Raw genomic sequence first — 20804 nt, 5'->3', positions numbered from 1 at the left:
CTGATGTTGGGAAAGATGGAGGGCACAAGGAGAAAGGGACGACAGAGGACGAGATGGTTGGACAGTGTTCTGGAAGCTACCAGCATGAGTTTGACCAAACTGCAGGAGGCAGTGGAAGACAGGAGTACCTGGCGTGCTCTGGTCCATGGGGGTCACAAAAAGTCGGACATGACTAAGCAACTAAACAACAAATACAATTACGAATGGGATGGAGAAAAAGAATAAAAAGAACCTAGAGCAGGGACAGATGGTCCAGCTCTCACTTCCATACATCACTACTGAGAAAACCATAGCTTTTACTATACGGACCTTTGTTGGCAAGGTATTGCCCAGTATTAGCAATTTTGAATAAAATAATGTTACGTATTAAGATTACTTGTCTGGAAAGAAAGGTCTAAACAAGGAAGTTTTGCAGGAGTTATAAACAAAGCAATGAACGCACCTACCTAAAATGACTAATTAATGGCTAATGGAAACTATTGCAATATTAGTCTTCGTTATTATCATCATCAGTGCTCTGACCTTGTTTGGAAAGTCTTGTCAGGAGCTTCCTGGCTGACGAATGACTCCCTGTCTGACTCTCCCCTCAACGGCTGCAGGCTAGGCCTCAGGGGGTCCACATCTTGATTTGTTCTCTCTCCTGCTCACCCTGTTGGTTTCACACAAGCACTCATGTCAGGGAGCCTAGCTGTGAAGCCATTTCTCTCTGGCTTGTCTTGTCACCTCCAGAGGCATCACGGGAGGTTTCCTCGTAAGCCGTGATCGCCTCTGACATGCATCAAAGACGTGACACTACCAGGCACGTGCCTTTCACAGTCAAAGGGGTAATCTCTCCAACCATGACTGTAATTGATTTCCATGTCAACCTTCGCACACCCTCTTGGACCTTAGATAAGCGTATCGCTCGAATGGGCAGCTTTCGCTCTGGATTAGAGGCCAAGCATGGAGGCTTTCTGACAGTTTAATTAAATGATTCATTGTCAGCCCATCACTCAAGCCTGCCACTTTGGGTTAAGAGTGGATGAGTCTTGCCGAGTCACAATAGGAGTAGGGGAGGAGGCAAATTATGGGGTGGAAGTGATAAATACAACTGACTGCAGAAGATTGTTTGGGATGAAGCAAGGAGCCAGAGAGAGGGAAAGGCAGGTTAGCTATCGTCATTCCCTGGGAGAAAAATTCATCCGCAAGCTTGACAAGATTCCCTAGTATTACTGTTATTTCGTCATTTTGGAAAGCGCTTTGAGTTTCCAAAGAAACTCGCAATTGCATAAGGCACCGAATGCTCTCCTGCCTCATCCCTCAGTCTGGTTTGCACAACGTGGCAAGCCAAACTATGACTTTGTAAGACTGCAGGAACATGCCTGCTACCAGATTGAAGCTTGCAACTCCTTTGCTTCTCCCTGGCTCTCTTTCCTGCCATGGCATCCAAACTGGGAAGCACCAGGGTCAAGCGCCCTCCGCATTAACCGTGAGCTGTAGCCAAGGTTTGTTATTGCTATTTGGGCAATGTAGGGATGGAGAGTTTGATTCAGTTCAGGTTTAATTCACACTTTCCTAAACAATCTGCAAACCAAAACATAGCAATCTTTCAAAATCTGCATTTTTCCTTAATTTGGCAGTTCAATGTAGTTCTCTTGGTGAGTAATGTGTGCAAAAGTGCATGCACTAGGGCAAAATGTGCAATATTTTTGTTTGAGAGATTGTGTTTTTGCTATAACGAAAGCGTCCAGAAAATGCACTGGAAAGCGTGGGATAAGTTTTGCTTGGCACAATATTGTCTGAACTCCCTGCAAGCCAATCAGAATGAATGTTCAATTAGCAGGCCATCTGGAAACAACCTTAAGTAGTAATTCTGCTCTATAAATGTAAAGGGAATGAAGTTACTTGTCAGCTTGATAAATGCATTGTTTTGAGGTGAAGAACCCAATTAGAAAATTAGAATATTTGCAGATGAAGTGATGCATAGCAGGATTGCCCCCTTTAAATGAGCAAATTGAACTTTGCAGAACTGTTACATTGCAAAAAATGGGACACTTCTTTTCATGTCTTTCAGGCCGCCCCAGGTCCAAATCCCCAATTAGCTATGAATTTCATTTTGTAATCTTGGATAACTCACTCTCTTTCGACCTAACCTACCACAGAGCACAGCCGTGAGGATGAAATGGGGAGAGGGATAAACCTTGTATGCCGCCTGGAATTCCTGGGTGGAAAAGTGGTATATAAATGAAGCAAATAACTTTCTTCCTTCCGTTATCTTTTTGCTAACATTTTGATTGACACCCTCCTTTTACTGCAGAATATGTGGCACATGGTAGATGCAACTCACTGAATTCTTGTCACTGTGCCAGATGCAGTCTGACTTTCTGTGGGAGTGTCACAGTTTGAAGGCTCTTGTTGTTTTATGAAAAAAAGTTATTCACCACAAATTCCTTTTTAAAGGGGGGGGGAGTTTGTTTTAAGGAGCATTTCAGTAGAATGCTGCCGTTTTTTATAAAAATTAGAATAGAATCTAACAGCCATTGTCTCTTTATTGCAGAAGGCTAAATAAAAATGGACTCACCGAAATTGAAGACCATGCCTTCAATGGGACCATCTTGTCTGATCTGTGTGTATTATTTCTTTATTCTACTGATTTGGCTCTTTGGAGGGCATTCCATGGGAGAGATATATTGCAGCAAAACAACTTCAGTTACAGTTTTGTTTTCCATAGAACAGATTTAAGTAGAGGGTGGTGTCCAACTGAGCTGAACTCAGATTAGAGCCACAGCAGTTGAAACCCCTCCAGTGTGATGTGGCCCAAATCCAGGACGCCATCTTCTGGGTCAGAAATCCCATGTGAGTCATGTGACCCATGTGAGATCTCAGCCCAAAATCACATGAAAGCAAGGTGCCCAAAATGGCTGCTGTGCTCCGGCGGGGGGGGGGGTGGAGAGGGATGTCCTAGTTTTTATGAGGCATTTGATGGGTATGCAGTTTATGCTAGGCCCAATAATTTCTACTCTGAGTAAACCTTGGTTGAATGCCACCCATTGACATGCATCTCCCATTGATAGGAATCAGTGCTTAAAAATGCTTAACTGTAATTGGATTGTGCTCAATGTATTTCTTTAGGTAACAGACTTCATATACAGCAGGGGTCAGCAAACTTTTTCAGCAGGTTCACTGTACCTCAGACCTTGTGGGAGGCCAGACTATATTTTGGGGGGGAAATAATGATGCAAGAGCACCACGAGCCCCGGGGGCTGCTTACCTGTGTCTTGTAAGCGGCAGGGGCTGGCGGCGGCAGCGGAGGGATGTTGAGCGGCACGCAAAAGGGCTCCGGAGAGGGGCTGCTTAAAATGGCGGCCACTTGAGCGTTGCTGCTGCTGGCACCAACAAAGCCCAGTCCCCTTCCTCCTCTAGGCAGGGCGGGGAGAAGCCAGGAGGAGGGAGGGAGGAGGTGCCGGTGTGGGAGGGAGAGGGAGGGAGAGGCAAAGAACGCACATGTGCTGGCGATCCACGCAGTGATTCCCAGAGTGTCCGCGGGCCGGATCCAGAAGGCAATTGGGCCTGATCTGGCCCACGGGCCTTAGTTTGCCTACCCATGATATACAACTTAATCTCTGTGTTTGTGCGTGTTTAAGTTCTTTCTTTGCATAGAATATTGAGTCTTAAGCCAGGTAGCTTACACACAGCTAAGGATCACTGTGTTGTTAGAGGTGGCAAAACGGGTGCAAATCCCACAACTGTGGAGTGAAATCATAACAGAGGGAGGAACAGTGGATGTCATACAGAGTCATACCATGGCCCACCAAGCTCTGTTGACCACAGGGTTATTTATCGGAACTCCCATCCAAAGCTGGAGCCAAAGTCCTTTGGATCCTCTGAGGGGGGTGATCCTTGGGCCCCTTACCTATGTCTCCCTGGAACTGGCATAATGGATACCCTCCACACCTTCTACCCTGGCTGTCACAAGCTGGCAGGGCTTGAGGTCCAGCTGTGGGACTGACCCTTCACGCCTCCCTGACTCCATTTAAGATTGTTCTGCCCACCAGCCAGCAGCGGAGCAAGCCGATCAGGTGCCTGGGGCGGCGTGCGTGCCCTGTGCCCAGGGCTGGGGCCAGCCACCCACGGGGCAGGGCAAGCCAGAGTAGGACACTGCACAGGGCCTCCAAGGAGTCTGCCTGCCTCCTCCCACTCAGCCGCCCTACAGCTGAGGGGGAGGCGGCGGGCGGACCGTTTGGGGCAGAGCCGAGCCTGTGGGCGCCCGAGCCACCGTGTCACTCCCAGGAGAGACGTGTGGCTCAGGCACGCTGCAGGCCCTGCGGTGAGTGCTGCCTGGAATTTTGTCACCCCCCTCAGTGGTGACACCTAGGGTGGACCGCCCCCACCGCACCCCCTTCCTCCGCCCCTCCCCAGAGCAGACTTACAGTCTAAGATACACAAGACAAAAGAGGGAAAAGGAGGGAAGAGGTGAAAAAAGCAAACTCAGGCACTCGTGCTTAAAGTTAAAGGGCCCCTAATGATGGTCACAGGGTCTGGATGGGTTCATAGCCTTTCTTTCAAAACAACTGACTAGTCAATTAAACACTAGCCATTTAAGCAACTCTAGCTAGTTGATGGGGGGGGGGAATCAAACAGTAACCACAACTTTTGTTTTGTTTTTTTTTCTTTTTTCTAACATAGAAATCTGAGTGGTAATGACAAGCTGGAAAAATTACCCAATGAAGTTTTCCTGGGAGCCAATGGACCAGCCGTTTTGTAAGTAATAATTCTCACTAATTTTTTGCTGCCGTTGTGTCAATATCTCCGATGAGTGGTCACAACAGACAAGGAGGCACATATTCAGAATTCAAAAATGCCGCACCCCAGCCTGCATGGACCAACAAGACCTGCTCCCTGTGGTTTTTCTGTTTGGGTGTCCAGGCTAATGGGTTTTTTAATCGTACGATCATGTTCAGCAGTGCTTGCCTCTCTCGGGCAGAACCCTCCATTTCTGGGCAGCGGAAAGGCCTTTGACTCCCACAGCATCACCAGCCTTATGTAAATCTCACCATCTGTATCTGTCCTCTGCTCCTGATAATGTTTATTCCACCCCCACCCCACCCCCCTGTTTTGTTTTGCTTCCCCTGCACAGGATTCCAGCTCTTCCTTATCCGTGATTTTAATATTTGGATAAGGCTGTAACTGAAGCTTCTTTGTAGCAGCCAAGCAATAAACATTTCTTTGAGATGGGGTTACGGCAGGGCGGGGAGGGGGGAGGAAAATAACCACCATTTCCCTGTAGCGAGAAGTTAACGCGACGCCTTTGTAAGCAGGAGCCAAACACCATCACATTCTGATGGGTTATCAAATTGATTTCACTGCAGTTCAGATTCATCCGATACTTCAAATTCAAACACTGAGTTATTTTTATGAGAATTATTCTGTTCTATTACATCGTTCTGTGGATGGTAAATTGCCTTTTTTTCTCTTTTTTTATCCTGGCCAAGATCATGAAAGAGAGTTTTTCTACTCATCTGTCACCGGAGAATACACCCAAACGTACTTTCACTTACAGGAATGATTGACCCATAATAACATCTTTGCTTGGCGAAAACAGAATTGACTAAATCAATTCTTTTTCTTGCTTTCTTTTTCCAACCCCCCTCTTCTTCTACCCCCCTCTTTTTCTACCAGCACAGCAAATGGTATTTTTTTATTAAATTGCCCGACAGGCTGATTTAAGGCTTGTTGTTCCCAAATCAGTATTCAGGTGACAATTAACAATGCCAAGTAGTTTATATTCAAAAAGAAGAATCCAGAGCCAGCATTTGCGTAGAACATTGAGTTGCAAGGTGGTGCCGCTCAAGCTAACAATGGAATTGGAACTCGGGACAATGTGGGGTACTAGCCAGGTATCCACCCTGTCTTCTCCTATCCATCTCTAACCAACATAAGGTGCATCAGAGAGATTGGGTGGGCAAGCAAGAAGACCGGTTCACACCAAGGTGGAGAACCTGTGGCCCTCAAGATGTTGTTGGACTACAACTCCCATCATCCCTGATGATCGGTCCTGTTGGCTGGGGCTGATGGGGAGTCCAACTGTATCTCAAGGGCTGCCATCTCCCCAGCCCCTGCTTTATTGGCACCTCCAAATCTACATGCTGATCGAGGTGGGCCACTTCTGCCTGCCAAATGGTAGAACCGGCCCTTTCTATACTTGGACCTGAGATTGCTTCCCTTACCTGGCCCAAATTTAGTTGTGCAGTCTGCCCATGAAAAGGAACAAGTTCTGTCCCTGGGGCTTTCCAAAGAGCATGCAAATGCACAACAATTCAATACCCAAGATGAAAGCTTCATCGCCAGCATCCAGTTGGACAACATTTTTTACCTAATGTCATTCGTTATGTCTTGGGCTTATGAAGCAGCCACTTTATCAGCTTTACCAGTATGTCTGCCCTCGTCCCTTTGCAATGAACAGTGGTCATATTCAGATTTTCACCACCCCACCCCACTCGCTTTCATGCTGACCTAATGGTCAATTTTCTGCAGTGAGCAGAAGCTCTCGAGTTTTTATCCTCTCCAGGCTCCTTCAGCTTCAGCCTCCATCGGGGAATCGTCCCTCCTTGCTCCACCCATTTTGTGCCATCATCCAACACTCATTCATCTTTGGGGTGCCTTCTCTCCTTCAGTCCACTCATGCACAGTGAAGACAGTCTTTGACCAAATGGCAATCCACTTGAATTCTCTGCATGGCACTTTTCCTCATACACTGGTTTGTTTCCATGTATTGTGGACTTGCAGCTGTGAAGCTTCATCTGGACACACACAAACACACACACACACACCCCTCTAGTGTCAATGTCTTGTCATGCTAATGCTGCAAGAACTGTATTTTGCGGGCATGGAAGCCAAATAGATTGCCTGTTGTCTCCTCCTTGTCAGCTCTTGTTGCTATTTTCTTGCAGAAAGCAATCATATCTGTTCAGCATGGCTTCCCTCCTGGAAAACTGGGCTTGGTACTAGCAACCTTGACATCCCTATCCCCTTATATGAGTTTCCTCCCCACCCCACCCCACCCGCAAAAAAAGAAAGAAAGCTAAAAGCCAGCTATTACCTGCAGGCTGCCTGTCTACAGGCTAACATGGGGTGTTCATGAACATTCTAACTGCCCAGGACAAATGCATCAAATGTGTCAGCTTTGCTAGAACTTTGGCAAATACTGTGATTTCTAAGAAGAAAGTGAAAGGCCCCTTTGGGTGAGGCAGAAAATTCACGCAGGATCTAAAGACAAAATGGGTTGGGTGCTGACGGCAGAGAAGGAACCAATAGGCAAAGGAACTGTGGAGGTCGATGCCCTGAGGACCAGGGAGAACAAAGTGATGCTCAGTGGGATACAGGTTGAAGTTAGGGCAGGCAACAGAGAATGGGGCACATGTACCTTTAACATGTTATCAGCAGAGTTACTCTGTCATGGTCATGGGTGAACCTGCCGAAATTCCCTCTTCCCACAAAATTGTTGAAAGATTAAGGAGCTCTTATCCGTCTTTGTGTCAGTTGAAGCGACTTCCAGGCATTGGCCCAGTTCCAAGACAGGTTGCAGCTGGGGCTCAATCGCAGAAAATAAGAATCAGACATGATCAGGGACAGTTGGAAACAGTGGCGTAGCGTGGGGGGTGCAGGGGGGGCCGGCCGCACCGGGCGCAACATCTGGGGTTAGGGCAAATCCACGGGTTAGGGGGCGCAAATCCACGGGTTAGGGGGTGCAAATTACTTGCCTTGCCCCGGGTGCTGACAACCCATGCTACGCCACTGGTTGGAAATCAGGAACCACAACAGGCAGAGTCTGTAAGGACTCACTGTACCGCTTGAGAAACTGGCTTGGATATAAGGCCTTTATGGAGTCTGGTGTGTCCTGATTGGCTTGTAGAGTCAGCTGACTCTCTTCAGGCTAAATATGCAGCTTAAGGGCACCTTTTCCCTTAAGGTGGGGTGTTCCCCAGGCCACCACCCACTCTCATTAGGCCACACCCCTTTCATGCCCTTCTTCAAACCCTCCTTGAATGCTTTTGCCTAGATGGGAAGGTGTCCTTGAAAAGCCTCTTGCCTGGCTGGCTGGAGAGGTGTGTTCAAAAACTACTCCGATCCTAAGGACTAGCCAGCCTGGTCTTCTGATGACCCAGAGGGCTGGTGGTGCAAATAGCTGGATGCTGAAGACCATAGCTAGGAGCTTTTCTCAATGTCTTCAAGTATCTGTACAAGTCTTTAGCTGCAGGTTTCTAGTATTTTAACACAAGGATGAGAGCATATAGATGAGAAACTATGTATTGAGCCCAGGAGAGTTTACCTACAAATAGGGGTGATGGAGAACTCCAACAGAAATGGGAACAGAAATTGCCGGTGTTTGCTTATTCCCATGTCTGAAACGGAAATCACTTCAGTGAATATGACCGGTATTCCCTGTTGTTTTTGGCTTTCAGCCCACAAGCAATACGTTATTGATTACATTTCTTCTCCCGTTTGCATTGTGTTCCCTTTGCATTGATATGAATGGGGTAGAATGACAGAATGATGATGCAGTTTAGGTAATTGATGACCTAAGGTTGGTAATGTCCCCACAGAGGACAGTAAGACAAGTAACCTGGGTTTTGGCAGAAGTTGAACTGCAGCAGAATGGAAACACTGCTACATGTGAGAGGGCACGATAAAAAATAATGCCTTCTGATGTCCCTACTTACAAGTAAGACCCACGTCTTCGGTAGGGCTTACTCTCAAGGAAGCTTGCACAAGATCATATTATCAGTTCTTATTTTTTGTGTTTCTTGCTAGTTTATTTTCCGTTGCTAATGAAGGAGATTCTCAAAATGTCTCCAGCATTCCATGTAAGCAGTGAATTGGTTTGTTTGGAATTATGAAGCAAACACATTTCTTCTTAAAGGGATATTTCAGAGACCAAGATCAGCCAACTGCCCAGCATCGGACTAGAGAAAATTAACAAGCTGATAGCAAGATCTGCGTACAACTTAAAGAAACTACCTCCTTTGGACAAGTTCCGCTCCTTGATTGAGGCAAACCTCACCTATCCAAGCCACTGCTGTGCATTTGCAAACTGGACGAAACAAAAGTGAGTGGCCCCATTTCTTTGCATTTAAGAGTCTGAATTTATTTGTAAGTGTCTGAGTCTGTCTTGAGTTAGATGGTGTTTGTCACGTGCCATTTCTCTGTCCTGCTATGCCAGAGAGACTGGTGTAGTACCTTTAAAGTTTCTCAAGCAGTTTCAAAAACACGCAGGCTCACAGACTTCCCAGCTCTCATGCTTTGAGCAAGAGATACCAATGGTCAAGTATGGTGACCTTTCCAGATGTAAGGAAGACTACCCATTAGACCAGAAATTGGGAAGGCTGTAACCCCTCCATATATTTGTTGGACTCCAGCTCCTATCAGCCCCAGCCAGCATAGCCAGTGGTCAAGGATGATGGGAGCTGTAGCCCAGCAAGGTATGCTGGGCCGCAGTTTCCCACTCCTGTTTTAAAGGATTCACCAATGAGAGTGGGAATTCAACAGCATGGAGGGTTGCTAGTTAGCCACTGGTGCAAGGCAACTCCTCTTTCTTCTTGGTAAGGCCTTTTTCTTATAAGGCAGAGGAGGCTGGAGAGGGCCCAAGAGCTTTCGCGCACCACTTAAAAATCGCAGAATCGTAAAATCATGGAATCATAGAGTTGGAAGGGAACTGCAAGGCAGGAATCTCAGCTAAAGCAGCCATGACAGATGGCCATCCAATCTCTGCTTGAAAACCTCCAAGGAAGGCGAGTCCATCACCTCTCATGGGAGTCTGTTTCATTGTTGAATAGCTCTTACTGTCAGAAAGTTCTTCCTGAGGTTGAGTCGGAATCTCCTTTCTTGTAACTTGAAGCCATTGGCAAGCCCTACCCTCCAGAGCAGGAGAAAACAAGTTTGTTCCCTCTTCCATGGGACAGCCATTGAGATATTTGAAGATGGCTATCATAAATCAGATATCCTTCAAAAACCACACTTGTTTCTGTAGTGCAGCTCTCCAGGAAAGTACAAAAAGTACATTTGCTATGTAAAGCTTGCATAAGTCTGCATAGATTGGTGGAAATAATGTATACAGGGCCGTAGCTATGGTGTGGTGAGGTGGCCCCCGCCAGGGGCACAGGCAAGAAGGGGGTCAAAATTAGCTAAAAACATGTACATAAATATGTATGTAAATAAAAATATCAATTATTGCCTCATAAGAAAAGGTTTTTAATAGAGGGTGAATTGAATGGGTGGAGGGGGGAGGTTGGAGGAGAGGCGGAAAGGAGAGCTAATTTGTCTGCGGCTAGGGGGCGTAATGGGGGACGCGGGTGGCGCTGTGGGTAAAACCTCAGCGCCTAGGACTTGCCGATCGCATGGTCAGTGGTTTGAATCCTCGTGGCGGGGTGCGCTCCCGTCGTTCGGTCCCAGCGCCTGCCAACCTAGCAGTTCGAAAGCACCTCTGGGTGCAAGTAGATAAATAGGGACCGCTTACCAGCGGGAAGGTAAACGGCGTTTCCGTGTGCTGCGCTGGCTCGCCAGATGCAGCTTGTCACGCTGGCCAAGTGACCTGGAAGTGTCTGTGGACAGCGCTGGCTCCCGGCCTCTAGAGTGAGATGAGCGCACAACCCTAGAGTCTGGCAAGACTGGCCCGTACGGGCAGGGGTACCTTTACCTTTACCTAGGGGACATAATCTGGACGGTTCTGCCAGGGGCGCAAGATCACCCAGCTACGGCTCTGAATGTATACAGTTGCATTATAGCAGCATACAAAAATGTGTACTATACTTTTTGCCCTATAGGACGCACTTTTTCCCCTCCAAAAATGAAAGGGAAATCTGTGTGTGTCCTATGGGGCGAATGCAGGCTTTCGCTGAAGCGTGGAGAGCGAGAGGGGTCGGTGCGCACCGACCCCTCTCGCTCTCCAGGCTTCAGGAAGGTATCAGCAAGCCTGGGAATCCTGCAGGAGTTCCCGCAGGGCTCCCTAGGCTGCGGATAGCAGCCAGCTTGCCTGGTGCGTGGGGCGCGCTGAAGCAGAGTGCCCCGCGCTTCGGGCAGATATCCGCGGCTGGGGGGGGAATAATTTTTTCCCCTTTATTCCCCCCCCCAAAAAAAACTAGGTGCGTCCTATGGGCCAGTATATTAGGAGAAATTTGTTCCAAAATGCTGACAAATTGTCATGGGACATTAAAAAACAAAACCTGTAGAAACTGGTGTGGAAATGTAGAGTGCTGAGCCTAAGACTGGGAAAATGAGAATCTGAGATAAACCAAAACTGACATATTCATCCATCCCTGCTCGCTACTAGACAGACCCTTGCCTGCTCAGGCGAGATCCCAAGGAAGTTGTTAGGCCATTTTGAATCCAGCCAACAGAAGAAAGAGAAATCTTTCCTTTTTTGCAGCTTGCCAAAAAGAAGCAGGCTTTGGGTGGTGCATTCAGGTACACGCTGTTTGCCTCTGGGAGGGACTGGTGTTATTCAGTCTATCTGAATGCCTGCTTGGTCCTCCCATGTAGAATATGTATGTAAATGACAGACACTAGCAAAGTAGAAACCATCCTCAAGTCTGCCAGACTTGCCTTCACAAAAGAACTGACTGCATAAAAGGCTGCTTCCGGAGGCTCTCTATCACTTTGGCAGATGGGAAGAGGACCATAGATATTTGGGCAGCCATAGGACAGAATAGGAGTGGGCGCGATGAAATTGATACACCCACAGCGTGCATTTGCGTCCCTGATTTTCGAAAAGATTCATTAGCAAGACCCCCGTGGAGCTTTACCAATGCTAATCACAGGGCCTCCTCAGCCTCTTAAATCAACCTTCCCTACAAATGATTTGCCACCAGTGGGGTATCGCCGGGCCTTCGAGCATCAAGGGTCCTCCTCATTTATCTCCATCTTTCTCAAGTATTCTTTGAGATTTGCACATTGATTGATTTAATTAACCCACAAACTCTGTTGCTTTGTGTTGCCGATCATGCATTTAACTGCTTCTCGGCTCAGTGTTTCACGGCATAGGTGGGCTGGCTTCAGCTTTGCAAAATCCATTATTATTATTATTATTTATGAGGACCCTCCTGGTCCACCACTCATGTTTGAAATTTGCAGACCAAGAGTGCATATGCTCAGGATGTCCTGGCGCTTAAGGCACAACCAATCTGCTTTAAGTGATCCTGAGTATGTACTCCTCGCTTAAAAGTACTTGACAGCACAATGCTGTGCATAGCTGTCAATGTTTCCCCTTTTTAAAGGGAAATTCCCTTATTCCAAATAGGATTCCTCGCAAGAAAAGGGAAAAGTTGACAGCTAAGTAAGCCCAATTGAGTCCAATGCGACTTGCTTCCAGGTAAGTGTTTAAGACTGCAGCTTTGGAACTGTCTTTGCAGTTGACAAGTACCGTATTTTTCGCTCTATAGAACGCACTTTTTCCCCTCCAAAAATGAAGGGGAAATGTGTGTGCGCCCTATGGAGCGAAAAATACGGTAATCCATTAGCAAATGCCCAGTGGTTCTTTTACTCGATTAGTGTCTAGAATAGACAGACAGATAGGTAGACAGACAGATGTGTGCGTACAGTGCTTTTCCCCAAGAAAAATAGGTGCCGGAACTCACGGTGAAGTGGTTACAATAAGTCACCAGGCACCTTGGGGCAGCCCTGAACAGATGTTGGTTTGACAACAGCCATGTTCACTGCCTGCAGAAGTTCTAAGAACTACAGCAAGCTGTCTCCCTAGCTGATTTGGGGGTCTCCCCTGGTTCTGGTGCAGGTCAAATAAATGCACATCCTCTTCCGTCATTCCCTTAGATTCAGGTGGATGTTTAGAGCAGCTCAGAAGGGCTCTTGCACAAACACACATGTGCCATGGTAGAGGCCTGGCTGAAAAGCTTAAAGCCCTCTGCCGTAACATGGGAGGCAGATAGAAGAAAAGGAAATATGAATTGGCCCCATAGCTTAATCAAGCATGGCTAAGAGCAGCTAGGAGCTTTTTGCTCCCTGCTACTGAGATGTCGCCCCAGGTGACTATTTAAGAACATAAGGATAGAGTTCTGGGCACCACAATTTAAGAAGCTGGAACACATGTAGAGGAGGGCAACCAAGGTGATCAAGGGTCTGGAAACCAAGCCTTATGAGGAACGGTTGAGAGAGCTGAGTAAGTTCAGCCTGGATAACAGGACATTGAGAGTAGATAAGATAGGAATCTTCGAATATCTCAAGGGTTGTCAAGGGGACCCGAACCAGTGGCTCCAAGCTACAAGAAAGGAGATTCCAGCTTAATATCAGTCTGTTCCTGCTTGCATCAGATCTCCCGCCCTTCCTCCCTTTTAGGTCACCTTCCTTTGCGTATTGACCTTGCTATGGACTTTGGTTGGTTGCCTTAGTTGCCCAAGGGGCCTGGTAGGACTTTTTTATCCATTTGGCAAATTGGCACCAGTCTCTTGGTTTCTTCGCCTACCTCGTAGCAACTCGTCACAACTTTCTGGTATTGGCGGTTAGGCATTGGAATAGGTGTGCTGTGTTGCGTGGCAAGTCCCCTCCCCCATGTGAAATGAAGACACTGGACACATTATTTAAGGTTAATGGGCATAAAAAGGCCACAACTTTATTGATTACAGAATTGAAAGGTATTGGCCTTAGGCATTGGCTCCTATCGACTACCCGGCATGGAGACCGGGAAGGGTTATCCACAAGCCGTGGGAGTCCTGTTGAAGTACGCCAACTAGGATCCCACGGGTGTCACCACTCGGGGGCATGCTGGAGGCCCTTACCTCCCTAAGTTTCGGACAAGGCAACGCCCCCCGGAGTCCTCTACCGGACTACCCTTTTCATTGGGGGAAGGTGATGGCGCTTCCTTAACCCCCTGCCAATGCCTAACCCCCTGCCAATGCCTAACCGCCAATACCGCGGAAGTTGTGACGTTTGCTACGAGGTAGGCGAAAAAACCAAAAGGCTAGAAGTGCGCCAAATTGGAAAAATTCCTACCAGGCCCCTTGCGGCGACCAACCGGAGTCCATAGCAAGGTCATAGCTAGCTAAGCCTAAAGGGTGGGTGGGATGGGAAAAACCGCTCAGCTGGAAAGGGGAAAGAGGGCGGTCCCTGGGCGTGCCTGGCCTTAAATAGGCTAGGCCCCGCCTCCCCAGCCCACCGATTGGCGGGCTGGGTCGAAGGCACACCCGGGGATTCCCTGTTCTCGCGGGGGCAAAAGGCCAGCCCCCGCGTGTGTGGGAGGGGATTGCCCGCAACACCCTCTCCTCCCAAGCTCAGAAATGGCTTTGGATGATTGGATAGGGGTCATCATCTACCGCTCCTCTTTCGGGTATTCCGTTAAAGGAATCCAGCGGTCGTGGATCCTGCCTGATGCCCTGCTGGTGGCTAGGGCCATGGCACGACCCCCGGTGACATCATGGGGGAGCTTCCAGTTGTATTTGCATCAACAAGCTCCTCCCACTGGTTGTTAACTCTGAAATGACTCCCTGCTGAGTGGGGTCATGTATTGCTGTTTTTATCCAATGCCTAAGCCAATACTACTCACATGCTGTAACCAATAAAGTTGTGGCCTTATTTTGCCCATTAACCTAAAATAATGTGTCTTTGTGTCTTATAATCCTATGTGGCTGGCGGGTCCTCGACTCATAAGAGCTGTTCAACAGAGAAATGGACTCCCTTGGAAGGTGTTGATCTGCCCTTCATTAGAGGCTTTTAAGCAGAGGTTGCCTGGCCATCTGCCATGGAAGCTTTAGTTGAGATTCCTGCATTGCAGAAGGTTGAAGTAGGTGGCCCCTGGGGCCCCTTCCCACTCTACAATTCTTTGATTCTGCCCTCTTCTCATGGCAGCCATGGGTGACCCACAAGCAGGATCTGAATGCAGCAGCGTTCTGTCCTCCTGTGGCTTCCAGCAACTGGTATTCAGAAGCACTGCTGCCTCTGACTGTGGAGGTCGAACGTATAACACAGATCCACGCCCCAGTCTCCAAAGCTGGCCAAAGGCGATAAATAATGCACATCATATTGCTAGAAATATCCTGAGTATTTGCTCTGCGTTTATTTCAAGACCGAGACAATTCTCCTGGGAATTTCTATGGAGGTATGCGAGGGAGATATAACAAGAGTGAACAGGAGAGAGAGAAAAGCTGGTGGAATCAGAATAGGGTTGCACGAAACCTCATTAAGGTGCTGCCCTCTCAGGACTCTGCATTTCCCAATGTAAAAGATTTCCACCTCAAGCAATGCTTTCTTCCTCAACGTTCAGAAAGAGAAAGACTTTCTTCTCACCAACAACCTCTCTCCCACACAGAGGGGAGTGTGGGCTGGGTGGCTGTTTTATCTCTACACACACACACACACACACACCACTCCACTTGGCATAGAAATGCAATGTTGGTTTCCAAACCTCCTCTGCAGTCAGTCATCCAGAGAGTTGCTGTTGTTTCCTCCTAAGCTTTGATCAAAGAAATCAAAGAAAGGTGATGATTCTTTCATGGGATTGAGTTTGGCGGCAGAGACTTCAAGTCAGCTTTTGTGTTCAAGATAGGCTTCCCTCCCACACACAGGAGGAAGACAAGAGATGAAGCTGGGGCTGTTTAGGGATTGGGGAGGTGGGAGAGAGAGAATTCGGTTCGTTTCGCATTTGAAGGGGAGCCCACTTAATTCATACTTCCTGAAATAATATGCGAACCAAAACATAGCTGAAATGGAGACTTCTCTGAATTTTGCAGAGCAATTCTGCCGCTAGGCATTGTGGGTGTTGAGGAAGGCCACTCCCCCCTGGAAGCCAATTCCTAGGGGGTGGGGACCACACTCACCACCACTGCTTTAAGAGGCTCCAGCGAGGCCTCAGGACACTGATGCTGCTGCTGCTGCAGCAAATGTCGAAAATTGTGTTACATATTTTAAAAGCGTTTTTACTTTGTTGCACTGTGAAAGGTGGTTTTATTTATATATTTTTTATTTTATTTTATTTTATTATTTTTGTTTGGGGTGGGACAAATGTCGAGTTGGGGTAGGGGTTAGTTTTATTTTAGTATAATTGTTTTTGGCTTTGTTTTTACTTTTACTATCTTGTTAGGCTATTGTACAGGTTGTATTTTCTTTTTAATGTTTTTAATATTTGGTGCTGTATTGTTTTTAATATTTGGTTGGAAGCCTCCCAGAGTGGCTGGGGAAACCCATCCAGATGGGCAGGGTATAAATATTATTATTATTATTATTATTATTATTATTAGGCAATGCATGCATAAATGCATATATTGGGGCTGTTAAACTGTCCATATAAGTGCATATGTTAATTTTTTTAAAAGCACAAAAGATATATAAAATAACTTGCATTATATTGGGGGAAATTGCTTTGCAAAAATGTTTGCATTGTGCAAAATTGCACATGAGCATGCGTATAATTAGTGGGAATGGACCAAGTTCTTGTGGGGGGGAGGGGTACCATTGGTGAGAAAGCCCTCTGCCTTGTAGGTTATCTCTGTGCTGCCAATGGACAATGAACATGGATAGGGCAGATGATCTTAAAGAAGTAAGTTGAGATGGGAGTAGGTGCCCCTTCATATATTTGAACCCCAAGCCATTTAGGATTCTAAAGGTAAGTATCTGCACCTTGACCTGGGCCCAGAGGTTTCGATATAAAGCCCTGTGTAATTTGTCATTAAAAAGAGAACTGCAAAGGGTTTTGCCACAGTTAACAAGGGAAAATGCAATAGTTGGCATTTGTGTTTGTGTGTGTACCTGCGCATGCGCAATTCTTTCTTTCTTGTTGTGTTTTTGAGGTTTGTGACCATATTCTTTTTCTTCCCTTCCAGTTCTTTTTTCCACCCCATATGCAATAAGTTATCTCTTCTGCTAGATATCGATGGGACAGATTTTGAGCTGGACGACGAGCACGATTACTACCAAAGCCTGTGCAAGGAAGAGGTTGAAGTCATTTGCTTCCCTGAGCCGGATGCCTTCAACCCCTGTGAAGACATCATGGGCTACAACGTCCTCCGGGTTCTCATATGGTTCATCAGCATCCTCGCCGTCATGGGGAACCTGGTTGTGTTCCTGATCATAGTCAACAGCCAGTCCAAGCTCACTGTCCCTCGGTTCCTCATGTGCAACCTTGCGTTTGCAGACCTCTGCACCGGCATCTATCTGTTGCTGATCGCCATCAAAGACATACAGACCAAAAGCCAGTATTACAACTATGCCATCGACTGGCAAACGGGTGCGGGTTGCAAGGCAGCTGGCTTCTTCACCGTCTTTGCCAGCGAACTTTCCGTCTACACCCTGACCTTCATTACATTGGAGCGGTGGCACACCATAACCTATGCCATGGAGCTGGAACGCAAAGTCCGCTTCCGACACGCTGTGGCCTTCATGCTTGTCGGATGGGCTTTTGCCTTCACTGTGGCCATCCTCCCCATTTTCCAAGTCAGCAGCTACATGAAAGTTAGCATCTGCCTACCCATGGATATAGAAACTCGCCTTGCCCAGGCATATATCATGTTTCTGCTGGTACTGAACATCCTGGCCTTTCTCATCATCTGCACTTGCTACATCAGCATCTACATCACCGTGAGGAACCCCAACATCATCTCATCCAACAGCGACACCAAAATTGCCAAGCGCATGGCGGTCCTGATCTTCACGGACTTCCTCTGCATGGCGCCCATCTCCTTTTTTGCCATATCGGCATCGCTCAAGTACCCTCTCATCACCGTCTCCAACTCAAAGATCCTCCTGGTTTTGTTCTACCCCATCAACTCGTGCGCCAACCCGTTCCTGTACGCCATCTTCACCAAGAATTTCCGCAAGGATTTTTTCATTTTGCTGAGCAAATTTGGCCTTTGCGAAAAGCAAGCTCAGATTTACCGAACAGAAACCTCCTCCACCGTTCCTACCTCTCATATGAAAAACGGGCACTGTACACCTGCTCCCAAAGCCAGCGAGGGACCTGCTTATGCATTAGTCCCACTGAATCATGTGAATTCAGAACACACGGGGGTAGGACCCAAATCAACAGCTCCAAGTTCCAAGAAGGGAGATTCTGACTAAACATACAAAAAAAAAAAAATTCTAGGTTGTGGAGTCTCCTTCCTTGGAAGTTTTTAAGCAGAGGTTGGATGACCATCTGTCATGGATGCTTTAGCTGTGATTCCTGGCATTGCAGGAGGTTGGACTAGATGACCCTTAGGGTCCCTTCCAACTCTGCAGTTCTATGATCCTATGATCCGTGGAGTTATGCCAAGAATGATCAAAAAGGGACCCATGCTTTCCTGTAGAGACAGAGAATTACAAAAGAAGACAAAAGCTTCTGTTCTTACCATTTACATTCCAAAATGTACCAAATCTAAGTGTCCTTTAGTCACATGGATTAGGTATGCCTACCTGTGAGTTGTGTTGTGACTTGATTTTGCCGGATTCTGCACAACAAAAACTTGATTTTTAAACTTCTGGGGAGGTGCGTTTTCCCCCCTTTGCTGCGTGAACCCACAAACCGAAAGCTTCCTTAACGCTCATCTAGACTTCCTTTTGCGTTGCATTTCTAGGCCCAGGTCTGGGCTTTAAAGCTCCATGTCCGAGCAGGTTTTGTTGCTGTCTGTTTGTCCTGGGACTTTACCCAGGAAAACCCACACTTTACCACTGAATCGGAGAAAATGGCAATTGGGTTTTCCCCGAATTGTCGTTTGCTCCGATTCAGTAGTAAAATGGGGGGGTGTCCGAGCAGAGGCAGATTTAGGGCAGCACAACCGGTTCTCCCACTCCGGGTGCTGAGCTAAGGGTGGGGCCACAAGGCGTTGCAACTACGACATAATGAATTTAGCAGCATGGAAGGCGAGAGCCGGGGATTGCCGAATTTTGGCCTTGAACAGGGCACCACCGCCTGACCTGTGCCTGGAAAGTGTAGTGCAAAAGGAAGTCTGGGTGAGCCCCAAACGAATGTTTTGAGATGCTTTGTATCAAATCTGACCCTCCAGGTGTTGTGGGAGTCCATCTCACATCAGCCCGAGCCCATGTGGTTAATGGTCAAGGATCATGAGAGCTGCCATCGAACAACATCTCACCATAGCTTGCCCACCCCTTATCTACTGAATTGGTAGAAGCTCTCCAAACTCTCATGCAACGGTCTTTCGAAGTGGTTCTGCTACCTATGAACCAAATATGTTGAAAGTTGAACCTGAGACCTTCTGCATGCAAAATGTGTGCTCCATCGCTGATTTACCCCTTTCTGCATGTTTGCCTCGGTAATAAAAGGGAAGCACTGTGGGTCTCATGAGAAGCTCTCTAGGTGATACACTGGGGACCTCAGGCCCTTGCTTCCCCCTCTTTTTTCATATCCTGGTTCCCAGAACCTAAACCAAAGGTAAAAGTGAGCATTAACTCTCCAAATCAGTGTAATTTCTTGGTAATATTCAAGGAGGCTCAGAGTCACACTTCAATAGATACAGCCTGGAAGATCAGCACCTCCATTTTTAAAAGTTAAAAGCTGCCAGCAGGGCAAGGAATGGATTAATCTATACTGCATGGGGAGGGGGGTAACCCTTTCTTCTTATGCCGTTTCCCTGATTTAAACGTCCCCTCATGCTTCCACTTGCTCGCAAGGAAAAAAAATCAGGTGAGCTATAGTACATGTATTTTCTCTTGACCAGAACAAACAGCAGCATGTGGCAAGAAAGGGGGAAGCTTAGAGTATTATTATTTTTTATTTAAAAAAAGTGGTGTCGGGTAAAGGGTTAACTCCCCACATAATACTATGAAGTTGATGTGACTCACAGCTTCTTTTAAGTTAAAAAAAACCCTAATGGAATAGTTCACAGATCTCAGATCACAGATCTCTCATGTCTTATGTACCGGTGCTTTCAGTTGTTCTCATTCCAGTCTGGCTTCAGGCCTAGTCATGGCACTGAAACTGCCTTGGTCTCCCTTTTTGATGGCATTTATCAGGAGAGAGATGGGGGAATTGTGACCCTGATTGTTCTTGATCTTCTGGTGGCTCTCGTTACCATTAACCACAGGATCCTTCTGAGGTATTCTCAGGAAGGTGTGGGGCACAGTACTTCAGTGGTTCCTCTCCTATGTCCATCACCATTTCCAAAAGTAGTCATGGGAGGATACTGTTCAGCACCATGAGAGTTGTCCTGGCCCCATCTTGTCCCCCCGTGTTATTTAAAATCTGTATGAGGCCTATGGCCGCTGTCATCAGGAGATTTGGTGTGAAATGTCATCCATATGCAGGTGATACCCAGCTCTAGTTCTGTTTCATCTGAATTTGAAGAGGCAGTGATGGATTGGATGTGGGTCAAGAAACTAAAGCTGAATCCTGAAAAGACAGAGGTGTTGTGTGTCCTGGGTTCTCACATCCATGAGGTGGAGAAGCGGCCTGCCCTGGACAGGGTTGCACTCCCCTAGAAGGAGCAAGTTTATAGCTTGGGGATGCTCCTGGGATGGATCTACACACAGGGGGTGGAAACACTGTAAATCAGAAATTAATTTGTTATAACCAAAAGGGGAGAAACCGCTGTGTAAAAATTGCATAAAATTATTTTTGCTCTCTAGCACCATCTGGTGTTGCATGTTTATAATGAATGCAAAACGTTTTTTGTCTAATGTAGCTGAGTCCCTGGACTCAGCACTGTCACTGGCGGCTTAGGTGGCCTCAGTAGCAACAAGTGCCTTTTTACAGCTCCAGCTGGTTTGCCACCTATGGTCCCTTTTGGACAGAGATGACTTAGCCACTGTGCTCCATGCTCTAGTACAGGCATCCCCATCCTGTGGCCCTCCAGATGTTTTGGCCTACAACTCCCATGATCCCTAGCTAACAGGAC

The 20804-nt window shown here is 47.1% G+C and overlaps 1 protein-coding gene across 2 annotated transcripts in view; it reads left to right on the top strand.

Annotated features, from left to right (window-relative positions):
- The window catches only part of FSHR (follicle stimulating hormone receptor), an 86389-nt gene extending 66707 nt beyond the window's left edge, over positions 1-19682 (top strand). For both annotated transcript variants that reach the window (XM_081854662.1, XM_081854663.1), the window contains 4 exons: positions 2537-2605; positions 4666-4740; positions 8900-9085; positions 16800-19682. In XM_081854662.1, the coding sequence (XP_081710788.1) occupies positions 2537-2605; positions 4666-4740; positions 8900-9085; positions 16800-18033 (1564 nt within the window). In that variant the 3' untranslated portion in view covers positions 18034-19682. The remainder of the gene's footprint in view (positions 1-2536; positions 2606-4665; positions 4741-8899; positions 9086-16799) is intronic.
- Positions 19683-20804: the final 1122 nt, after the last annotated feature.

This window comes from Podarcis erhardii (genome assembly GCF_964252035.2).
Source record: "Podarcis erhardii genome assembly, chromosome: 3".
Lineage (NCBI taxonomy): Eukaryota > Metazoa > Chordata > Lepidosauria > Squamata > Lacertidae > Podarcis > Podarcis erhardii.
Note: the sequence above shows the minus strand (reverse complement) of the source record. Positions and strands in the feature narration are given on the sequence as shown.